General features: G+C 41.5%; 1 protein-coding gene across 1 annotated transcript in view; it reads right to left on the bottom strand.

Moving 5' to 3' along the window:
* Window positions 1–21,695, bottom strand: part of NELL2 (neural EGFL like 2) — a 146,521-nt gene extending 124,826 nt beyond the window's left edge. Inside the window, exons 1-2 of the mRNA XM_084507019.1 lie at window positions 21,537–21,695; window positions 21,324–21,452 (exon numbers count right to left, since the gene is read on the bottom strand). Coding sequence (XP_084363145.1) covers window positions 21,324–21,452; window positions 21,537–21,591 — 184 coding nt within the window. The 5' untranslated portion in view covers window positions 21,592–21,695. The remainder of the gene's footprint in view (window positions 1–21,323; window positions 21,453–21,536) is intronic.
* Window positions 21,696–22,907: the final 1,212 nt, after the last annotated feature.

The following is a 22,907-nucleotide window of genomic DNA, read 5'->3' as shown; positions in this document are numbered from 1 at the left end:
AAAAACACTCAGTATGAAATATTACATTACTTTACAAACTCAAATGAAAGAGTTTACAAAATAACAAACTACATCTGAGTAGCACAATGAACAGAGAGGCAAAAACACAGATAAAAGAGTTTAAAACACTAGCTGTTACATGAAGTGAGAGCCATTGCAACAAAAGAAACTCGTTTTCTAGGACACTTATTCTATTCCGGGGTGGGGGCGTCAGTGTTTTGTTGTTTAGTTGTTTGTGTTTTCCTGTGGTTTTTTGTTCGTTTATTTGTTTGTTTTAAGACAGGGTCATGACTTTTACTCTATCTATGGATGGCCAGATGGTACCTTTAATATCTCATCCGAAATATGGACTCATTAGGAGACAAGCACAGACAGATAGCACTGGATATGAGGCTAATCTGCGAAGCATGACCTGAGCTTCTTTTTTATAACTTCTACAAAAATGTTATGCTTAATCACTATGCAGAAGTATTATTCTTTAATTAAAAAAAAAAAAAAAAAAAGTTTCTCATTAGGGACAATCTACTCAGTTTTAAGTAATAGTTACAAATGAACTTAAAACCTCACCATTTTTCAAAATATAGTCTTGCTTATTAATCATTATATACTCCAGTTGTGCAACATGTTGCTTCTGCTTCTTCTTGTACAGGATGTCACAAACATTTGTTAGAGTAATTGCACACACACACAAAAGATTTTCTTTTAAAAGCCCACACATAATCTGAAGACTGAAGGAATGCTTCTGCTGAATTCACATAGTTCTATGCAAACTCACACATAGAAAATAAAAAGGCTCAACCTTAAGCCCCCTGGAGAGATAATTTACAAAATAAGATGTTAAAATGCTAGAAAAACAATTCCCAGGGTTTTTCATAATACATTATACAAGGAAAAAAAAACTTAATATATGTTTTTAATGCATAAAATCAATTCATTAGAGTGTGTAATCAACTGTGCAAAAACTAAATCAATTCACAAGCTTCTTGTCATTACAATTTAAACATCCTGCTCTAAGTCGGAGCACTAATTCAGGGACAGAAACAGCGGAAGAGCTAACTGCAGCAGAAATGCTGATTTTCTGTTGGCAGCACTGAAGATGAGTACTGGTTTATACTGCTGTTCTAAGAAAGTGGTTTACATTGCGAGGGGTAACTATAAAAACACTACTGTGTATTAACAGCAAACATTTTAATGTGCTTTGTGAAACGAGAGTATTTTAATGTGTTTAAGAAATATAACAATCTGCACAACCCATAAGTCCTAACCAAACTCCTGTACAGTGAGCTGAATTTAACTCATTTTTTCTTCACAAAGGAGAATTAAAAAAAAAAAAAAAAAAAAAAAAAAAAAAAAGGAAAGGAAAGAATAATCTTTGAAAGTTCCTATCTTTGCTACTGTGTATTGCATAACTCTCTCACTGAAGCAGACATCCATGGTATTTTAATGGAACTCTTAATAAATCATAAAGCAACTCAAATACAATTACATCAAAGCATTCATTTTTAGCCAAGGGACACTAACAGAGTGGAATGACATAGGTTTGCATGCTGGAAGATAGTTTAACTGCATTAACTATTTCCAGCAATATAAACAATCTATTCGCAGCAGGCAGAGCAGAGGAAGGACACAGAACAAACATATTCTCTAATCACGATCACAAGCTCCTCATGCACCACAGCTCTTATCAGCAGCTTTCCTATCAAGATACAGAAGAATACAGGAGAATGAAAATATGAAACCCACATAGAAGCCTACAGAGCCAAGTTCCTAGGTATAAAGCACATCCTCTAGCCAAGCTGGCAACTGGGGGAGCTGGGTTTCTCATCTTCAAAAACCCAGATTATATCCTTTTCTTTTTCAGGTTCATTATCAAACACAGTCTGGTCTGGGGCCTACAAACACGTTACATGTTAACACTCAAACTAGAATAATTTGATTTTGACTAATGACAGAAGATGTGACCAGGAATAATAAAACCATATTTATGTGTTTGAGCGCATAGTCAAGAGGCTCTGCCCTGAGGAGCAGAGCTCACCTGCCTGAAGGGATTACAGTCTCAGAAGTCTCTGTCAGGATGAGCAGTGCAATTTAAAGTAAATAACAGTGGCAGAACAAAATCCAAAACGATCTGGGACCACTGGAATGTGTGAAACCTTCTTGCTTACATCTTAATCACTGTTACTGCACTGTAACAATGCAATGTTGTCCTGCCAACAACCTCATATTTCTTTTAAACTTCCTTGCTGGAGATATTTTGCTCAATTTCAGATGACGATTGAAACCAAGCCTATAGAGTATACCCCATGAAAACCCACTATTTTTTCAGCCACATTAATTCAGGCTGATTCCCCTTCACCTACAACATTGCAAGCCTTACTAAGAGGAACGGGAAGGGTGGCAGAAAATGGCTATGAAGATGATTTCTATATCATCACCTCCCTATCAGTTAGAGCTGATAAAGCACCCATCCACATGGACATGACAGTGAAGAAGCTGCACAGGGCCTTCCTTCAACAGCTTTTGTGTCTGGTCACATAAGTCATCTTCTAATTTAGAAAGTGAGCAAACAGGAATCTACAGAGGCATTAAGGTACTGATTAGATATGATCAGTTTCAGTGGTTGTGTATTGGAGCTGGACACAAAACATTTATGGTTTTCCGTTGCAGTAGGAGATATATGAGTTTGATGGGAAGACAGGGAGAAAGGAAGAAAATTCCCTGACTGTTCTCATTCTGCTCCCACTGTCTCCCAACTGATTTCTGTCAGTTTTCCTTCAAGACAATGAAGTGGTAATGCAAGGGAAGATAAGAAATGCAGAACTATTACCTTTTTCCAAGAATCTGGATTTTCCCTGTGCGATTCGGAATCATAGAAGGTGCTAAGGTGCCTCTCTGCCCCAGTTACACACTGTTTTATCCCTATGCATCATTCCTAGTTTTAACTTCTATCACACCCTACCAGTGCAAGTCTTGAATGCTCTATGCTGGAAGTTGAACATGGCCCACAGGACTATGCTTGTTTAACAAAAATACAATCCATAACCTTTAAATTATAAATAAATATTATTTTCCACCAAGTCCAAATGACATTCTCAGTGGCAACGGTTGAAAGAAAGTATATGTATAAGACAGGTACCGTTACACAAGGCCAGTTCCATTTGCACATAAATGATTATCTCTCTCCCATACATGCACTTTATTCTAATTGGAGTGACTGGGAATGCAAACACTTTGCTACAGACAGCCTGTGATAGAGCAAGAAAACAAAACCTAGCAGCCACATGGAGCAGTCCACAGCTTCCCCATCCCTCATTACTACACTGAGAGGCATGGGAAAAGCAGAGCTGCCTCTACACAGGCAAGAGAGGAATCTTTTTTTAAAGTCTACTCTTGTCACCCCCGTGAATCATTACCCTATCATTAGTCTGGACAAGAGTTTTCTATTCTTTTATTTCTATAAAACGATAGCACACTATACTGTAAAAAAGGCTTTATACTATAAAACCTGGGCACACTATACTCACACTATACTTTCTCCGTGGCCTTAGCCTTTTTTCTCAGAAAAAGATAAAAGCATCAAGACTTGATCAGATCATGCTGAAAGTCTATGTATCAAGATTACCTGATACAGTATTAAATTGCCAAAACACATGGCCATTCAGTCTTGGTACTGCAAATAGTTCATACTTACTGTACCAGTTACACAGCTTTTTGAATTATTCCTACTCTGATGAAGTACAGCACCTTTTGCTCAGTGCAAGCACCAGGTGGATTTCTTAAAATAAAAAGACCGGTGAAAGGTCCTTGATCCATCTTTTTACACTAACACAACAGTGCAAATCCCTCGTTCCAATTACCTTTGAACACTAGCAGTAGTTGCTTGATAGATCACCAGCTGTGCTCAATAAATACTGATTCAAGATTGTTCTTGACATTTGGCTTCTGGAAATCATTTTAAGATTGAAGGAAAATACTTTACTGGAACTGGACTTCTTCCATAATAGCTTAGAAAATCAAACTGGTATATCTCAGTTAATAGTTTGTGGTTTCTCAAGAGTTACATAAAAACCTCATATTGTGAGCATTTTTAATATACCAAAACAATATCCTAAATCTTTTGATATTAGAGTGAAAAAAAAAAAAAAAAAGGTGAAAACTATTAGCTTGAATAAGAAATATTTCTCTAGCCATGTTACTTTTGTATCATTTTTGCATTCCTAGAATATTGCATATGATTGGTTTGACTACACTGTAACAACTCACAAATCCATAGCATTAGCACTCTATTTTTAATTTCTAGAAGAGCGAGTGAAATGAAAGAAACAAAAATCCAATCTCCAAGCATAACACATTGAATTCATTGGTAAATTTAAAAGTTATAGTATGAAAATGCCTTTAGATGGAATAATAATGTTCATTTGGTAACATGCAGAGTTGATGTGAGACGTGATTTAGCAAAACTACTGAAAACAACACAATAAACTAGGAAAGAAGGCTAGGGGAAGGGAGAATTAATATGCAACATGCACGTACCATGGTAGGCAATAATAATGATTTACAAAGTCAGCAGAACCGATCACCTGAGAATTAATTAGAGTTAATTCGGCTAAGTTTGCACACAGTAATTGAGGAGAGTTTACAGTCCTAGGAAGGATGCAGACAAACAGTAGGAGGTGGTTGGTCTTCATCTGGGACAGCTAGTTGTGAGGTGATCAGCTGGCCACAGGCACAGAAAAACAAATCCTTTAAGATCTAGCATTGCAAAGCAGTCTGAATGCTCAGTGAAGGAAACCACTGACCGTAAGACCTGCAGGAACTCTGCCATTCAAAGAAGCTTCATAACTGCCTCTGCTCAGCATTTGCAACAGCAGTCTCACCTAGGAGGACACATTCTCCCTCTCACAGAGGATCTGTACTCACAGCTTTTGCAGACACTGGAGCCATACACTCCTGGAGGTGTTAAGCTTATACACTGCCATTTCAGTCATGCTCATGAGATGACTGCCCCATCCCTGGAGGTGTTCAAGACCAGGTTGGATGGGCAACTTGGTCTGGTGGGAGGTGTGCCTGCCCATGGCAAGGGGGTTGGAATTAGATGATCTTTAAGATCCCTTCCAAACCAAGCAATTCTATGTTAATTACTACAATATATCCAAGCTGATCCAGCTATAACTAAACAACTTCCCCCTACTACTTAAAAGAGGTGTTGGAAGCAACCAGGAACAAGTTACTGGAGGTAAGCAGGAAAACTTCCACACACACCTCCAGCAGCATAACAAATTGCATAGTAAAAAGTATGCAATTTCAAGTATGGTTTAGGACCAGCCATTCATTACAGATGTTTTCCAGCCCACATTAAAAAAAAAACAGTTATTAAATGGAATGGATAACTTGTCTTAGCAAAGGGTGGGCTCTTCAGTTTCTGGAGTGCATCTAAAACTAAACATACAGGATGAACTGAATTATAAAACCAACTCCTGCAGAAGAGCCTTTGAAGGAGGCTTTCTAATTAATGGAGCTCCACAGTTTGCTTCATGTGCACATAATCAGCTTTTAATAGCTGCATCTATAAATCAATTCTGCATCTGACTGTAGGTTTGCTGAACTACCCAAATTTAATTCTAGTGGTTTGTAAGAAAATGGAGAAGTGCTGCAGGCTAAAAACACTATCAAAATATAATAAAGCTAGCTCAGTTTTGTTTCTTTTTCCTACACTAGTTGGGATCAGTGTCACAAGCATAAATTCACATTCTGTCACTTCTCCTTATTAAATTTTTGGGCTAATCTTTTACTTAACTAGGGATTTCGCAAATCCTACAAAGGGCAACAATATCTCAGATTGTTTACCTTACACTGTTCTTTATTTAAGTAACCGATGCAGACTAAGTTACTCTCAGCAAACTAGGCAGAATGTGAAGCTGGTCCCAAAGCAGAATCTTTACAAGGTTGAAAGGGTATAGCAGTTTTTTAAGTGGAGCACAGGGCATCCAAATTTATGAGCTGCATTCGTATAACAATGACTGTAATGAAAATTGAAGATAGAAAGAAGTAAAGCAATGTTTATTAGACCAAAACCCCACAATACGATGTTATGGTTTAGATACTTCACTGGGAATGTTGATTGGGTTAGCTTTTTTTTTTTAATACATACCTGACTCTTTATTTGAACTGATAAAACATTTTGAGCTACCTTTCATAGAATCATGTACATTGGAAAACACCCTTAAGAACAACACAATTTTCCTACATGCTTGTTCATTCCTCCCTCCTGATAGGTTCCTGAGCATTTCAGAGAGAATAGCAAAATAGGAGCAGCTGCAGTCTTCCAAAACCACATGAACCTGATTTGGTTTCTGCCAAGCCCTAAGAAGGAGCTCTGTGGGAGTCTGGGAGGAGGTGCTGTATTCCTGTCCCAGCTTTGAAAGACTAAAACACAGGGGGTGAGCACTGACCCCATAAGACTCCCACTGGGGCCATTCCCAAAGGAAGTGCATGGCACTGCCAGATTGCCAGGTCTGGGTGAACACAATGACTATGGTCTAATTATAAGTCAGGATCCAACCAGGTATATATAGAGAGACCTTTAACACGTGGGTGCTCCCTATAAACTGGGTGCAACCTACTCTCAACAGCACAAAAACTCATGAATGGAGAGGGAGCAAGGACTCCAGTAAATATCCCAGGCTGAATGATTGGGGATCTTTCAGGGAATGATCTTGGGATACCCCACAGACTGCATCTGCCTGTACACTTAAGGCACCACCACAGTTGATTACCGTCTATGTGTCTTCCTTCTTATCTCCATTACAGAGATGGCTCAGCACACAGAGAGGTAGGAAGAACTGCAATGGATGGCAAGGAGAAACAGAGGAGTAAAAAACGTGCTTAAACTAAGCAATTGACACAAAAACTCACTTGAAGGTAAATCATTACTTCAAATTAAAAAAAAAAAAAAAAAAAAAAAAGGAGAAAAGTCACAGTTTGTTCTTGCAGCATTTAGAGAGGTTTCCACTGCTTTTGCTTCGTAGCTGTCTCTATTCTGAATGTCAGCCACAGCTTTGGTGAGCCACGCAGCAAGGGCTTTCCTCCAACTTCACACAGGAAGACCTATGGTATATATGCAAAGTCCCACAAGTCACAACGGAGTGACACAAGAGACTTAGAAGGGCCTGTTTCTGAGCACACTTATTTTTCTCTCAATTATACTGACTGTTCATACTGATACCCTCAAACATTGATCACATCACTTCTGGTCAAAACTCTGGCCGACCTACAAGCTATATATTTGTGTGTTTAAAGCCTTTTTGGCACAGCTGAGAACACAAATCCAGTGCAGGAAAAGAATAAGGTGCTGAGAGCCTGGGCATATATGCTTGAATGCAGCTGCAATGTTTCTGATCTGAAATAACCAAACCATTATTGAGCTTGTGTAACTGGGAGTTGTTCGTGCATTTACATAAGTAATCATGATTTCATTCAAAGAGCTTTGTTTGTAATGTTTTGTTCTCCATGGTCAAAGTCCCAAGGCAATTTTTGCTTGGTTTGTTAGCTTGTTTGGTTTTGGTTTTGCTCTTTTAAAGCTAAAGGAACAATAAAAATCAACAAATGCAAATGTATTTGCAAAATGCAATGAAAATGGAACGTATTTTATATGGGAGAAAACCCTCTACCAGATATTATAGATTTGGACAACTGGCTGGCCAAAAGCCCTCAATCATTCTTGCTAGCTCCGGGCACTGACATGGAAGTGTCTTTATGAAAGAGTTTGCAAATACAAGAGCATCCAGGGCAAACTATGGCTGTAATATATCATGCATTCACTGTAAATTGACAATAATACCACCAAAAATCTTTTTATGTCTAGGACCATTCTGCAGAAGAGACTATTCAATGTAAGTTTGAAAGTGATTATACTAGGGATTAAGCCTCTGAATGTATAAACTATCTACTTCCAGATACCAAGGGAATTCAAACAAAGCTGAATCTTTCTATAATGCTGAGCTTACCTTCCCACAGCCTGACTGACTTCCCCTGCTGTAACAGCCTCCTTGTACACCCTTGTGCATCTACAAAACAGTTGTTCAGGTGCTACCCACTGAAAAGCAATCAAACATGGCCAAACCCCTGAGATAATCTTGGGATTTGAGCTATGAAACAATTCTTCATGGTACACACATACCTAACTGCATCATACTGCATGGAATGGGGAAGGTGGATCTTTCCTTCCACCAAGCCACCTACTACACAAGAAGAATCCACCTACTTCTGTGAAGTTGTCACATTAACAGTGCAGCCGCAAGGAAGATTCCCCAGCTTGATAATAACCACAGAAATGTTGTTTCAATGGCAGCTAGTCTCAGAGTGCCAGTAGCACAATGCAGACAACCACAGCACCTTTGCTTGGTTAGCAGATCCTTTCAACACAACAAAATAAATGCAGAGGGATCCAGTGGCTAAATTTACACTACTACAAAACTCCATTTGAGCAGCAGGACGACATATCAAAATTCTCTTTTGATCTTGGGCTTAATTTACCAGATCACAATGCTAGTACAATTAGATGTCTCTCACCCTCCTTTTGGCTATGGCTCCTTTGGAAAAAAAAAAAAGAAAAAAAAAATCACCCAGATTACAAGTTTGAGCAATTTGCTATAAGGCAAAGTAGCACAGATGCAAGTCAGGTGCACTCTTCCAGAAATATGTAGGGTCCATGTCAGCGGTTTCATGACTTGGAGACTCAGTAGGCAAAATCTAAATAGGTAAATAAATACAGTAAAAGTTCTAGACAGAATCTTCAACAGCATATTTTTCAAGCTTTTTGCAATGGATGAGAAACCTAACTGTAGAACAACCTGAATTTAAATGTATAGAGCTCCAGATAATAAATCTGTATTCTTAGCAGTAGACTGAAACAACTGAACTGCTTAGAAAAACAATACAGATCCTACCATGCTAGATTGTTACTAAAACAATTCCCACCAAAGTGCCAAAGAATATGTGAATGTGCACTTCTGAAAGGAATATAAGTAATGTGTGCATCAACACAGGGGGAAGCAACATACATGTACAAAAGCATTATCAGGAATTTTTAAATGCATATATGATACAGAAAACCACTGTTCCCTGCCCACAAGCAATACTATCTCCTTCGCTGTAACTATGTCATCATGCAAAGTGTTATCACCAAGAGAGAGGGTGCTATTCAGTGGGGACCTATTACATGATAACAAAGTGACAAAGATGAAAGATGGCTTCTGCTAATCATGGAAATTCTACTCGTAGGAAAAATAAAATGTGTGTTGTATAGTATGTTCTGCCCCAGGTGTTTATTATTGTAATGCTTTCTGGTGACTTAGAGTTTCTGGGTTATCAACTATAAGATGCAATAGCTTTTTGATTACTAGTTTTCCCTAGTCTATATTCCACCACTATTATCAGTTTGTCTTTAAATTCTTGAAGACTCTTTGTATTTGCTCGCTTGTAGGTAATACTTTTAATGATGTTGTTTAGGTTTTTCAGGTCCAATACCACTATATAAACTATTGTGTTTGAAGAACACAGAAGTAGTGTAAAGTGAGATTTATGTCTGGTTCTTAAAACAGGTTGCAGTTACATTTAAAAGGCTGCAGTTCGTATAGCTTTATAAATATACATGTATATATACATGAACACACTCGTGCCCCTTTAGGCACAATGTGGTTTTCTAGAAGGTTTGAGAATACCTTGAAACCTGTGGAGAAAATGAAGCCTGTCTTGTTTTCCTTGCTGCTGCCATCTGCGGCATATGCACCTAGTTATGCTTGGCTGCATACTGTCATACGAGCACACTGTGTCAAACTGACCCAACAACAAACAAAAATATCACACCACACAATGCGTTAACACTGAGACACAGACTGAAGAGCACAAGAAAAAAAAATGTATCATCTTCCAGCCCTACTGGTGCTATAATAAAGGCATGATACACTTGAAAACTGCTAAAAGACTGGATTTATCTCCACTCCCTAGTCATATAGCACAGGCAGAATTTTAAAAGTTATGCAGGTGATGCCATGGAGGAAGGGACAGGAGGAGGAAGCAGGCTTGTTAGCCTTTTCCAAATGAAAAAGGAGATGAAGGAAGGTAAACAAAGTCAAATCAATCAAAAACAATAAAATACGAACCAACAGCAATAACAAACCACAGAAGCAGATTACGCTGGATGTAGATCAAGCTGGATTACGTGACCTACCCTCCTCCCAGAAGCTATGACATAATCCAGGCTCCTCAAATGTATCATATCATAGCAGGGAACTGGGTCACACACTGACTGACTGCAAAAGGCCAGCACCTTCCAGGGCACCCATGGATTAGGATCATGCTGGGCACTCGTACATCCTCTGAGCAGCACCCCCCCAGCTCTCCTCCCTTGGCTCTCGCTGTGCCAGTGTCAGCAAGGCCTAATCACGGCCTCCAGCCCGCTCACTCCCTCTCAAAAGCTCCTTTTCCTTAACCTCTCTGCGGCTCCTGAGAACCCACCACATGCAGCCTATGTGTCACAAAAGCATTTAGGTTGGAAGGGACCTCCTGAAATCATCTAGCCCAACCCCAAGCATGTGCAGATGCCCTGGAAGGTTTAGCTTTTTTTTTCTGTATTAAGAATCTAATGGTTTCTCCCTCCTTGCAACAGCTGGGAGTGCTCATCCAAGCTTTCCCTAACCTCTGGCTTTCTGGGGTGTAATTGCTTTTGTAGTCACTTTAGGATTCATTGCCTTTGGCTCACCAAACATCTAAGTGTCAAGGATGAATTATTTTCATACAAGGCAATGGTAAGCTTAAGAAAGCATTAATGCGAGATCAATCTTCATTCCCAGATGAACACAATGATGTGATCTACATGAAAGACCGACTTCTGACACGGAAGAATGGTCAACAGTCAGCAACTTAGGGAAATCCAAAAACCCAGACCTTCATCTCAGTAACAAAGCCAGCAAGGCATCCAAGGCAGGGGGAGGGAGGCCACCAGTGGAAAAAAAATATCTCAAACATGCCTGATGTATCTAACAACACTGATGCTAGCCCCAGGCCTCTGGCAGTGGCCTGAGCAAACAGCAGTAGGAAGAGAAGGAAGGAGATTGATCATAAGGAGAATTCAGGTTCCAGCAGAAACGAGGGGGAAGTGCAAGTGGGCAAGGGTGCCACAGATGAGGGGAGGAGAAGAACACCCAAGCCCCCAACCTCACTGGCATTCTCAGAAAAATTACTACTAATCTAATAACTGTTTTGATGCCAGGTGAAGAAAAGGATTAGAAGGCTTAGAAGGACTTGGAACTATGGATACCAAGGAATACCATACACACCGCTCAGCTATGAGCAGGGCAGACAAACAGAAATACATGAGGGACTCAGGCTACAGTTCTCAGAGGTCCCAAGGAAGCCGAGGAGGCTCAAAGTTCGTCTGAACTCCTGCAATAATTTTCCATTTAAATCAGGTATTAATGGAATCTGATGGATGTGCTAGCCCCAGTGAATCAGGTACATGTTTTACCCACATGCACAATTTATAAGCTTGGATGAGTTAAAATCACAAATGCTTCCAAATACTGATTTCCTCACTCTTGTTGGCTTGTTTCATCCAAGTAACATTAAAATATACTCAAGTGCACCAAAATACAGTTTTAGGGAAAAATCAAAGGCACCAGCTTGATTTTAATAAGTATTAGGCATTGGATATCCCATTGTATCTTAAAATCTGTCCATCAACATCCCAGATTTCCAGAGTTCAGAAAAATTTACAGGGTAATCCACTCTGCCCTTGGCATATGAATTAGAAGTAACAAAATGACTACAACATAGCTAATTACTCTTTCCTTGACCTCTTTGAATACTAAATAAGTCTTTCATTCTAAACCTCTGGGAATCTTCTAATAGCAGACACTTATCATACAACACTTCTGTCATTGCTTGGACAAGCTATATGTTTTCAGTTTGTTCAAAATCTTTCTTTGTAAGCCAGTCCTTTTTACTGTATAACTCAAGTTTATCTCACCTTGAATGGGTGCTGAACAAAGCTGGGGACAGTTGTAAGCTAAAGGGAATGAGCCAGTGTGACAGGAAATTTTCTGAGTATCTTTGGAACAGCCATGGCCCAATACGGGAATGCATGTTTAGGGAGCTTTAAAGCACAGATTACTGACCTCCAAACCACAAAAGTTCCTTTGGAACGTCTCTGGATCATTATTCAGCTGTGTTTATAGACTACTAGTCTTTAGAGACTGCTAGACTTCCAGCCATGGGGTCAAAGCTAGCCCATCTCTTCCCAGTGACTCTTTTCAAAGAAAAAACAATGTGGACATTACCATCCTCTAATTATCCTTACACGAGCATTTGTGCTGATGAAACTGTCTAAATGTTCCTCTAACAAAGAGAACAACTCTAAAAGTGGAGGTCTTTTTCTTATTATACTCCCTCTATGTTTTTAGAGAAGGAAATTGCCACTTAAATTCCACCAAAAGAGTTCTCAGTTATGGATCACTAGCAATATTGATTGTAATGGTTCCTTTGGAAACATTACAGTCTATCGTAGCAATGTTGTTGCTGCTGCAAATATGTTAATCAGCTGAAACCCTTTTGAACACTGTCTTCAGAATTCTCTCTCAGTCATCTCATCCTTTTATACCATGCCCACTGCTTTAGCACCTTCCAGCGGCACACAGAGATGTGAGTGGCATCTCCCAAGACAGCACAACACAAAAGTCAGTTTTCTAAGCTCTTATTTCTCCCTGAAGTCATCAGAATAACACACACAAAAAGTATGCACCAAGAAGAGAAAAATAAACAAAAAAATGCTTAACATAAATAATGAAAAAAAAAATGCTGTTAAATTCTTGCATGTTGAAAATGGCTACAGCATTCTTTTTCCACCTAAACATGGCTTAAAAAAAGGGGGGGTGGGAGAGGGAGGGAATCTCCCTGAATGAGATTGTAAAAATATTTTTGCAACAAAATTAAGTTTTTTAATTCCAGTGCCAGCTACCTGAAATAACTGAATAAACGTTCATAACGGGTATTTATCATGGAAAACAAAGCACAACCAGGAAAATAAATAAATAAATAAATACTGTAGTACCCTTTCTTATCACATTTCTTCTCAGATTTTCCCAAGAATAAATCTTTTGGGTAACACAGAAATGGATAAATCAGTATTTTTTTTTAACACCGAGACAAACGTAGAGAGTTTTAGCCAAAACAGATGGAGGAAAAAAAAAAAAAAAAAAGTGGAAAATAATTTTTCACCCCCTAATTCTTTCCCCCCACACTCAGCTCTGCCTTAGAAGTTATAGAAGTTAAGGTGGGAGAACATAGCTGCTTTGTGGATATGCGCCTTGGAGTACAGCCAAACAAGACACTATATGGGGAACTGAAGAGTAACTACATGGAAGCACGGCTTCCCATGATAGCTATATATAATCTCCTGCTCTCATCCACTGGTTTTAAATAACTTACGAGCTGAGCTGTGTGCCTCCCCGAAGATGCACTAGAAGCAGGGAAGTTAACCATTCGCAGAGGTATTTTTTCAAGGCTGCACCCACATGAGATGGAGAGCACAGAGTAGCTGAACTCAAGCCATAGGTGGACTGCAGGAAAACTAATTCCCAGATTTTATAAGGGAACAGCTTGGTTGTGTCAAAATGAGGGGAGGGAGCAGACTATGAGACTGATCGACATGAAGGAATGTATAGGAAATGCTTCTCTCCTCTCCAAAACCTCACTAGAGAATGAACTGTGCAGCAGCAGGGCAAAAAATAAAAAATAAAAATAACTTTAACTTAGCTACTTCATGACTACAGAAGTGACACAGCAAGGTAGTTACATAAGGGCAGCAAAACCTCATTCTCCCACGTCACTGCCCCTTGCTAACACAATCCTCCTCCAGCAGTATGGAAAGATATCCTTAACAGCAGCCCATAGGCCTCTGCCCCTGCTCTCACGACACATGTGTTTTGAGGTACTGGGGTTTCTACCACATGCAAGACAGATGCCATCATGTTGTCAGTGTCACCTCTGTCACCAGCTACACCCTGCTGCACTGCAGGAGGGGCTGCCTGGTGAAGGCTTGGCCTGGTGGAGACGTAGCCATGGAGGAAACACCCCTACTCCTCTGACCATCCTCTCCTTCTCTGGGAGGAGAAGGCTCTGCCCCACAGCAGCACAGGGATGCCCTCTTTTTCCTTCAGTATATGCCCCAGAGCTGCACACCAGGCTCATCTTCTGCTTTCAAACACACTCAATGCCCTAAGACAGCACTAGCTTCAACAAGGGGTTTGTTCTTACGTTATATTAGAAGAGGCCTGACTGTAGATGTAGGAACACGCATGTGCAGTCCTACTTGTTATTAATCAGCATGAATTGTTCTGAGCAATACTGAGCTTCTAAACAGAGCGCAGTAATTTGAATTAACCTGAGCAACCAGACTGTCATAGAAAATACAAAGTTTTAGACAACAAACACTGTCCAAATAGGAATCGGAGCCCCAAAGCCCTCAAATGGTTGCCGATATTAGAAGCAACCTGGCTGTGAAAAGCACCAGAAAGCATGGCAAAATAGGACATTCCCTCATATGGAGTCAAACCCTCACAGATGAATAAATGCAGACACTCATCTGCTTGCAAAGGTTGAAGTAGCAAAGGTGGGAGGCTTTCGATGTCTCATTAAGCCCATGCAAATCATGCTGTCTGGCACCATCTCCCCATGGGATCTGGGCAGACAAGACATGGTGCCTGTTTCAGCTAGTACATGTTTCTCTTTCCAAGCTGTAGTTTCTTCTAGAATCTATGCTCTTCAGAATGTACCAGACCAAAAGCCACCCAAAGTCCATACCAAGACACATAGCACAAGATCTGAATGTATATATATATATTAAAAAAAAAAAAAAAAAAGGCTATGGAAGGAATATCTAATTTCTGCATATTTCATTTCCCTCTCCCCAAACAGCCCCCTGTAGAAAAACAAAGAATACAGGGAAAAAAAAAAAAAAAAAAAAAAAAAAAAAAAAAAGTTTTATATAGAATATCTTTTCTTGCAATGAACAATGACATCATTTTTAGAGCCATAGTTAAAGTAGCTTTACTGCTCTGCACTCAGACCTTTACAACACTTTTTATTCCCAGTATACATTCTCAGTGACATTATTTACTTAAAACATTCAGCATTAAAACAGTTACAGCCCCTGAGTGCTACAGGCTGTTTTCTGTCAATTCTTAACAAAATTTTGCATCAACTATGCATTACTGACTATGCATAGGGATTGCAAGCTCCTCTCCAGAAACATGACTGTGGAGTATATCAGGTCTCTGTTCACAACCCATTTCTCAGCTCCAGCCCATGCTGTACTATTATTACAAGCAGGAGTCACATGTCAACCCCACTGAAGTTTTGTTCTTCCAATAATTCTCCCACCTTCTGTTTTACAGATAAGCCAGCATGGCAGTACCTAGAGTGCAGTGACAGCGGGTGTATTTATGATTACTCAGCAGTAAAGAAAGCGTATGGCAATGTAGTGGCTAAGTACATGGCAGTTCTGCATAAGTGTGGTACTAAGGGCCATGGTTTAGTGATGAGACTCAGTAGATTAGGTTGATGGCTAGAGCTGATGACCCTGAAGGTCTTATCCAACCTAAATGACTCTGTGATTCTCCATGTGTGGTAACTCAGCATGGTTTGGGATGTGTATTGCATACAGGATTTTCACATACTGCATCCTCCTTTTGGGGGGGCAGGCTCTTCCAGCAGCAAATGCTTCCCAAACACCTCCTTTTGCTAATGTTGCTGAGAGAAAGAGGCTACTGAGCATTCAACTCTTACTTCTGGAGCAAGAGGGTGTCTTGCAGTCCCCACTCTGTAGCCTTGCTCTTCAGGGCTCTCCTCCAGCACTGATCCCAGCTCCACAGCAGCACAGATCACCCTGGCAGTGCCATACTGCAATAGTTCCTGCTTGTACAGCAGCAACGAAGGGCAGAGGTGACTCAGTCATGTGCAAAAGGTGGAAGGGGAAAGAGGGCAGGGGTGGGAAAGCACATCCAGCTGTTCCAGCTATGCCAAAATCCAAATGCAGCTGTGGCTACCAAGTTGTCCTAGAATACTTGCTTACGCTAAACATTTCTATCATTGAAAGAAAGTCCAGTACTTGCTAAAGCAAAAAGGAATTATTTCAGTCTATCCAAACTAAGGGGTAAGGGGCTTTCTTTGTCTCTTTGAAACATTCTGGGAATTTTAGTTACCTACATGTATAGATGATTTTCATGCTGGAAGGTCCCACACTTTAAGGATTTGACGACTGAAAGAGAAACCAGATTGCTCCAAGACAGAAAAGCTGCAGACAGGTATTCGCTCTGCAGTCAGCCCTGCCAGTTGGCAACATTAGCATTCCCTCCCCCAGCTCTGTTCCTGCTCCTCTGAGAGATGATTTGGGTCTCTAGGACAGCTGGAGAAAGACTTTTTTTTTTTTTAAACAGGAATCTCTATTCCATGTTACTGCAGTCAGCCCAGTTAGCTCCTGAAACTGGCCAACTTTGCCATCAGCAGATTAGGGGATGCTCGTATGATCTCTTGCATTGGAAAAGTTGTGGGGACAGTAACCCCTAGCTCCTGAACACTGACAAGCAGCTGGAAACAGTAATATTTTCAGCACACTCAGCTGGAACTAGAAGAGAGCATCTGTCCATGGTTCCAGTGGCAGGTGGCAAGGAAAAAAGCATGTGTGAAGTGCATAGCTAACCTAAATCCTATTTCTGCAATGAGAGAAAGTTTACTCACATCTAGTTCTGAAGCTTTATTTTTAGCTCCTTTAGTAACATTCAGAGATGACACCACAGGCCAAAAAAAAAAAAAAAAAAAAAAAAAAATTGACTTTCCAGAGAGAGAAGATGTGTGTATACAGTTCTATTTCATATTTTGCTCACATTTTTAAATAGTGGGCTAGTGATCCAATCACACAGCAATAAGCAATGAACTACTTACACCAAGAGGTGTATTTTAGGGTTCTTCTCCTCCATCTCCCCCCACAGTCTGTGCCAACAAGACCCAGTTCAAAAAACAGTGCCACTAAGTCCTTTTCATTGCATCACACAGGCATTAAAGTTATTTCTTTGGTGTTTTAAAGCATATCGCTCCCCTCCCCACCCCCCCCATAACCTACAATACAGTTGAATGTATTACAAGAATAGTTGAATGCTGCTTATAAACATATAAGTTACATATCCTAACCAGTAAAGAAAAAAACACATTCCGAGTGAGTTCCAAGTCATGTATTCAGATATACAAGCTGCCACATTTTTGACAGTCATGCCCTTTTTATGTTTTCCTTAAATAAATGTTCCTGTCTGTAATCACCCAACTGCAGTGTTCTGACCACCCTTTATTCTCCTCTTTGAGGAACACATACACCTTTTCATGGATACATACGTTCCTTACACATCACTTAGCTCTCATTTTCACTCTTTGTGCCCCTTTTCACTTGATCTACTATGTACCTTCCACCACTCTCCACTACTGCTAGAGGTGACTGAAAGATGTCTCCATTAGTGCATTGGACAACAATAGTTTGATGTGTAACATTGAATTACAGCAGTTCAGGTGGGACCCAGAAACACGATCAAAATATTATATAAGATATAATAACAATACAGAGCCTAATGGAGGGGAGAAGGTGTCAAAGTCTCTGCGTAGAGGACTGCCAGAAGGAAACAAAGTTACTCTGGCAGCCTTTAGATTCTCACATCCGAAAACATTTTCCATTGCTAGTTGAAATGCCTGGCTTCATTGGGCCTTACATGTGCTTGAAGTGAAGCCTATGCTCAGGAAACCTACTGAAGTCAGATATGTCTGACATACCCGAAACTCTCAACACTATCCAGCCTTTATTGGTGATACCTCTGTCTGCCTCATCAAGTGTTCACATGCTCAAGTGGTCTTGCAGCAATATGATTTGCATATTTGCATAGGAAAATCACAACATTTACCTCAATCCCCACTTATCACCTCGAATTGTATTGATGTCATTTACAAAGAAAGTTGTAAAAATGACAATTAGGATTTCTCCAAAAGGAATTCAAAGCCTTCTTCAAATACATTAATTATACTCCAATCCACTCATTTGCTCTGGGCTTTACCTTAAATGTCATCCCCATTTTTGAAAGGGATAACTAAGGTATTGAAAACTTCACTGTAATACATAAACAGGCACCAACAGAGAAGTTTGTGGTGCAGATCTCTGACTTCTGTGCTCTGACCAGAAAAGAAATAATTTTCCTCTCAACATATTTTGACTTCATAATAGCTGCTCTTGGCTAGGAAGTGCTGGCAGATGTTCATATATAGCAACACTAACATTATTTTTTTTAAGACTTCCTCCTGTTTTCTATTCATAATTCCATCTTCCCACGAGCTACACTGGAACATTTTACAACTACTTTGTAAATCACTTTCCTACAGAAAAATAAGTCCCTGAAGCTATACAGGGACAGATTGCACTGGCATTCAGGTGCTACCAAGCCACTACAACCAAGCAACATCAGAAACCTAAAAAGCTTTAAAATCATGACTAAGCATTTAATCCTGATGAAGCCAGTGGGAAGAGTTCTGTTTCATAAGTCTTATGCTTTCTACAGGGTGTGTATAGCAAGAGATCAGACTGATACATGAAAGGAAAGTCCAAGTGAACAAAAATTGCAAATGGTTTGAATTGCGTCTAAATCAGTAACTGTTAAGGAGGAATCTAACTGCTCTTGAATAGATGGTAACAGAAAAAAAAAATGCATGGCAGCTGTATACTGTGTTATATGATCTAGAGATATAAATTCCTTTAAAAATCTCTTACGGAAAGGAGAATTTATCAGGATAGCCAATTAGATGATAAAAACCCCTTGTATTGTAAATCAATGCTGCATTCAATTAAGCAATAAAAGCTGTCTTTTCACCTAAAAACAGAAGAAGAGAGACCATTCTGCTTTAGCTGTTGCTTTAGCTGTATGTACAATTTCCCCACCATATAATCTCTATATGCCTGTTCAGTTCAACCTCCACTTTCATAATTTCTTTCTAAAATAAAGAACAGTGTTTGGGCTTTTTGTATATTTTAAGCATATATAAAGTAAGGCTTTACACCAGTCTATCGAAAAGACAACACACTAAAATGACAAGAATGTATGTTGTGCAATAGACTATTCATCTTCTGAAGAAGTCAGAAGGACAAGGACCAGAAGTTAAAGCTTTGAGAGTAAGTTCATAGATTTAAAGTCACGTTTCCTTCCCCCAAATTATTTGGGTTTAGGACTACAGCTTTCGTATAAGTAAGGAAAAGCACACAGGCAAAAAACAAATCTGAAGCCAGCAAGAATATGTATTTCAAATTCAGACACTGTAAATACATACATTAAGATGCACACGCTGCAGCAATGCTCCCATGGTGTTAGCACTAAGAACAGAACAAAAATGACTACATGGACCAGTGGCCTGACTGAGTAGGGTAATGTCTGTATTTCTAAAAGCAAGTTAGAAAAATGACACTGCCTGCCCGCTAAGGAGTCTATTTCCTATAAGAAAATCAGGAGTTTTATGTAGTAACAGGAGAAGTATACTCAATCCTTCAGGGCACTGAAGGATGCCGAGTTAACCACTACGTAGACCTAAATGTTCGTGTCTGTTTTATTCCCGATTCCTTTAAACAAAGTACAAGGTTGGCATTAAAAAAAAAGAAAAAAACTTTTCTCTGCTTTTGTTACAGCTAAATTAGCAGCCTACTTGGGAACTGCATATTCACATAGTTACAAAGCAAGAGGGAATAACTTGAAAGATTCTTTAGTAACCCAGCAATCTTTTTGTCCCAACACTGGGGAAAGTACATAATAGAGTTATGCTTACAGACCCCTAATGCTACTAAGATTGAAGTCATAGGGAGGTCTCACTCCTCACCTTCACACTGCATCGTAACACAGAGGGACCTCATCTCTGAGCAGCACCGTACCTTAAGCACCTCAGGAATCCAGCTATTTTACTAGGAAGCACACAGCCATACAAATGTGTTGCCATTCTCCACAGTCACCCTCTCACAGAAGGCTGTTCTGAAGCTGCAAGCCCACCCCTGACATTTAATAAAAGCAGCATGTGTCAGTGCTTCAGAGCGCATAACGTGCACGTCTCCACATTAGTGTCCATAGTGACACATGCTGGCTGTACCAGGGAAGGACACCGCTATAGAGATCACCTCAAAAAAAGCCCCTGGCAACTATTAGCTTCTAATAAATTATCTCATTAAAGCAACCATGAAAAAGAAGTTCCCTTTCCAGATCTCATCTCCCTTAAATTATAACTCCTCTGCATGGGAAACAGCTTCCTGCCTGTTGCATCAGAAATTCTTTCAGACCAGAGCTGGCTTCTTGTCATGCCAGGAGTTTCAACAACCAAGTCCCTCTATCTGAAAACTATGGGCTGCTGCAGAGATTTCCTCTTGATCCACCAGATGTTGAGCTATATTCCCTTGCTCTTCTCTAGTCAGGTTTCTGAAGAGCATTTCTTCATCTTCCATGTGCTTTTAAAGGCTATTTTTAGGCTTTTTTTTTTTTTTCCTCCAGATGAAGAAGAAATTTTTCCTGAAAATGTTCAGGACTCCAGCTTCACTTAAGATATGGGTACATTATTAAAGCATAACTCAAAAAATACACTGAAGATGAGCAAGTGTAGGCAATGCAACCTGTGCCAACAAATTCAGATGTCCTTTGAGAATTATTTTATAGATCTGTGTGACTCACAATATTAGAAAGTCTAAGTATCTTGAAATAAGTGTATCTGCATTTTTGAGAAGTGGAACAAGACTACCTTTTTTTAAAAAATTTATTTATTTATTTAGGAATAGAAAAAAATCACAGGCACTCTGAAAAGCCCAAACTCAGCCTTTGTTTCTCGCAGCGGGCATGGCACCGGAGCTCACAAAGGCCACTTTCCCCAGTAAAAAGCGGTATTTTTCGCCATCTGCCTCGCTCCTCTGGGGCACTCCGGCTGCAGCATTTTGCCGGATTCACGGGAAACTTTGAGCAAGCGTTGCCTTGGCAGGACTGGGGGCATGTTCGGCGGTTCCCAAGTAGAGCCGAGGAGTGGGTGGTGCTGTTATTCATCACCGCACCCCACGGCTCGCACAAGCAGCCATCTGCCATCCCCGGTCCTGCTGTACTTTAATTAAGCGTCTACCAGACGAAGGATTAAAAAAAGGGGGACTGAAAGGAGGAAAAGCGGGCTGTAAGGGAAGGAAGAAGAGGAGGGGGTGCTGGGGGAGCCGCTCGGGGCCGTACCTGGGAAGAGGAAGGCTTTGCTCCCGTTGTGCAGCCCCGGCACCTGCCGCACGCCCGCCGCCGAGCCCGGCAGCCGCAGCTCGGCCAGCACGTCGATCTGCAGCGAGGGGTCCACGCCAAAGCCTGCAACTGCCCCACAAAAGTGCCGTTAACCCCGCCGCAACTTTCCGCACCCCCCCCCGGTGCCCCTTTCCCCGGACCCCCGCACCTTACCTGGCCCCAGGCAGAGCAGAAGGCAGAGCGTGCCGAAGCCGCTGCCGGACTCCATGGCACAGCGCAGCGCTCAGTCCATAGCCCACCCCCCACCTTTCCAAAAAAAAAAAAAAAAAAAAAAAAAAAAAAAGGATAAAAAAGAATAATAAAAAAGGCTCCGGGGAGGGGGGCAGAAGCTGGCTGCCTCCCCGCCTCTCACCGGGAGGAGCGGACCCCCCGCCGCCCCGCAGCGCGCATCACGGCGGCCGGCCGGAGCACACAAAGGCGGTGGCGGGGGGGCCGGGCCGGGCAGCGCAGCCCCCCCCCTTCTCCTCCCCTCTCCTCCGGGTGGGCTTCCGACCACCGGGGCGGGGAGGCAGCCTCGGGTCGTGCCCCGCAGCCTCCCCTTCCCTCCCTGCTAGGGGATGCCCCCGCTGCTCCTGCAGCAGCCTCCTCCCGGCGAGCCCCCCCCGGGAGCACCGCTCCGCTCCCCGCCGTCCAGCGGGAGCACGGAGGCCGGCGGGAGGGGCCGCCGGTTTATGGCGAGGCCGCGGGAGCCGCCCACCGCCCACCGCCCACCGCCGGGCCGGGCCGGGCCGGGGGCGGCGCCGCCTCGCCCGCAGGGAGCCGCCGGAGCCCCCGGGATGCAGGGGGGCGGCAGGCAGCCCTCTGGGTTCCCCCCGTCCCCCTGATTTGTTGTCGCCCCCTCCCCTCCCGCCGGAGTCATCCCGAGACGGGAGAAAGCCGGGGCTGATCCCAGGAAAATAAAGTCAGGGGTGAAACGGGGAGAAATCGGGACTTTGAGCGCTGGGGTGCCGGCCGCCCCGTCCTGAAGGACGGTTTGGCATCACCGCCCTGCAAGCCGGCAGCTCCCTCTCCCCCGGCAAGTGGCGTTTCTGAGCCTCACTGGGTGTAACGGGGGCCGAGGGCAGCCTCGGGCTTACCTTCCCGTTCGTAAGGGCTCCTGATGCTCCATGCTAACGCCCTGCTGCCCGTTGGCCGCGTTCTGCAGAACAAGGAATCGATTTTTTTTTTTTAATTTTTGCCAGCTTTGCATGCACGCCAGTAAGACCCTGATTTATATGTGATTTCCTGTGGCGTCTGTTGGCCTCCCCCCAAATTCATCACTTATGGTCTTTACAAATAATAAAATCTTTAGAAATGATCCTTACAAATCTTTCTGAATAATAATTCCAAGGACTAAGAGAGGTGTTTTTCTCCATATTCTTTTTTTTTTTTTTTTTCATCACCGTGGGAGGCAATGGTGAATCTCCTTTCTGGGCCAGATTAACCAACTCAGATCCTAAGCAACATGAAAAGCAAACACCTTCTCTCCTAGAAGAAAAAATAAATAAATAAGAGAGAGGATTGTCTAAAGATGAGGGCAGAAGA

The sequence above is a fragment of the Aythya ferina genome (assembly GCF_964211825.1).
Source record: "Aythya ferina genome assembly, chromosome: 1".
Lineage (NCBI taxonomy): Eukaryota > Metazoa > Chordata > Aves > Anseriformes > Anatidae > Aythya > Aythya ferina.
Note: the sequence above shows the minus strand (reverse complement) of the source record. Positions and strands in the feature narration are given on the sequence as shown.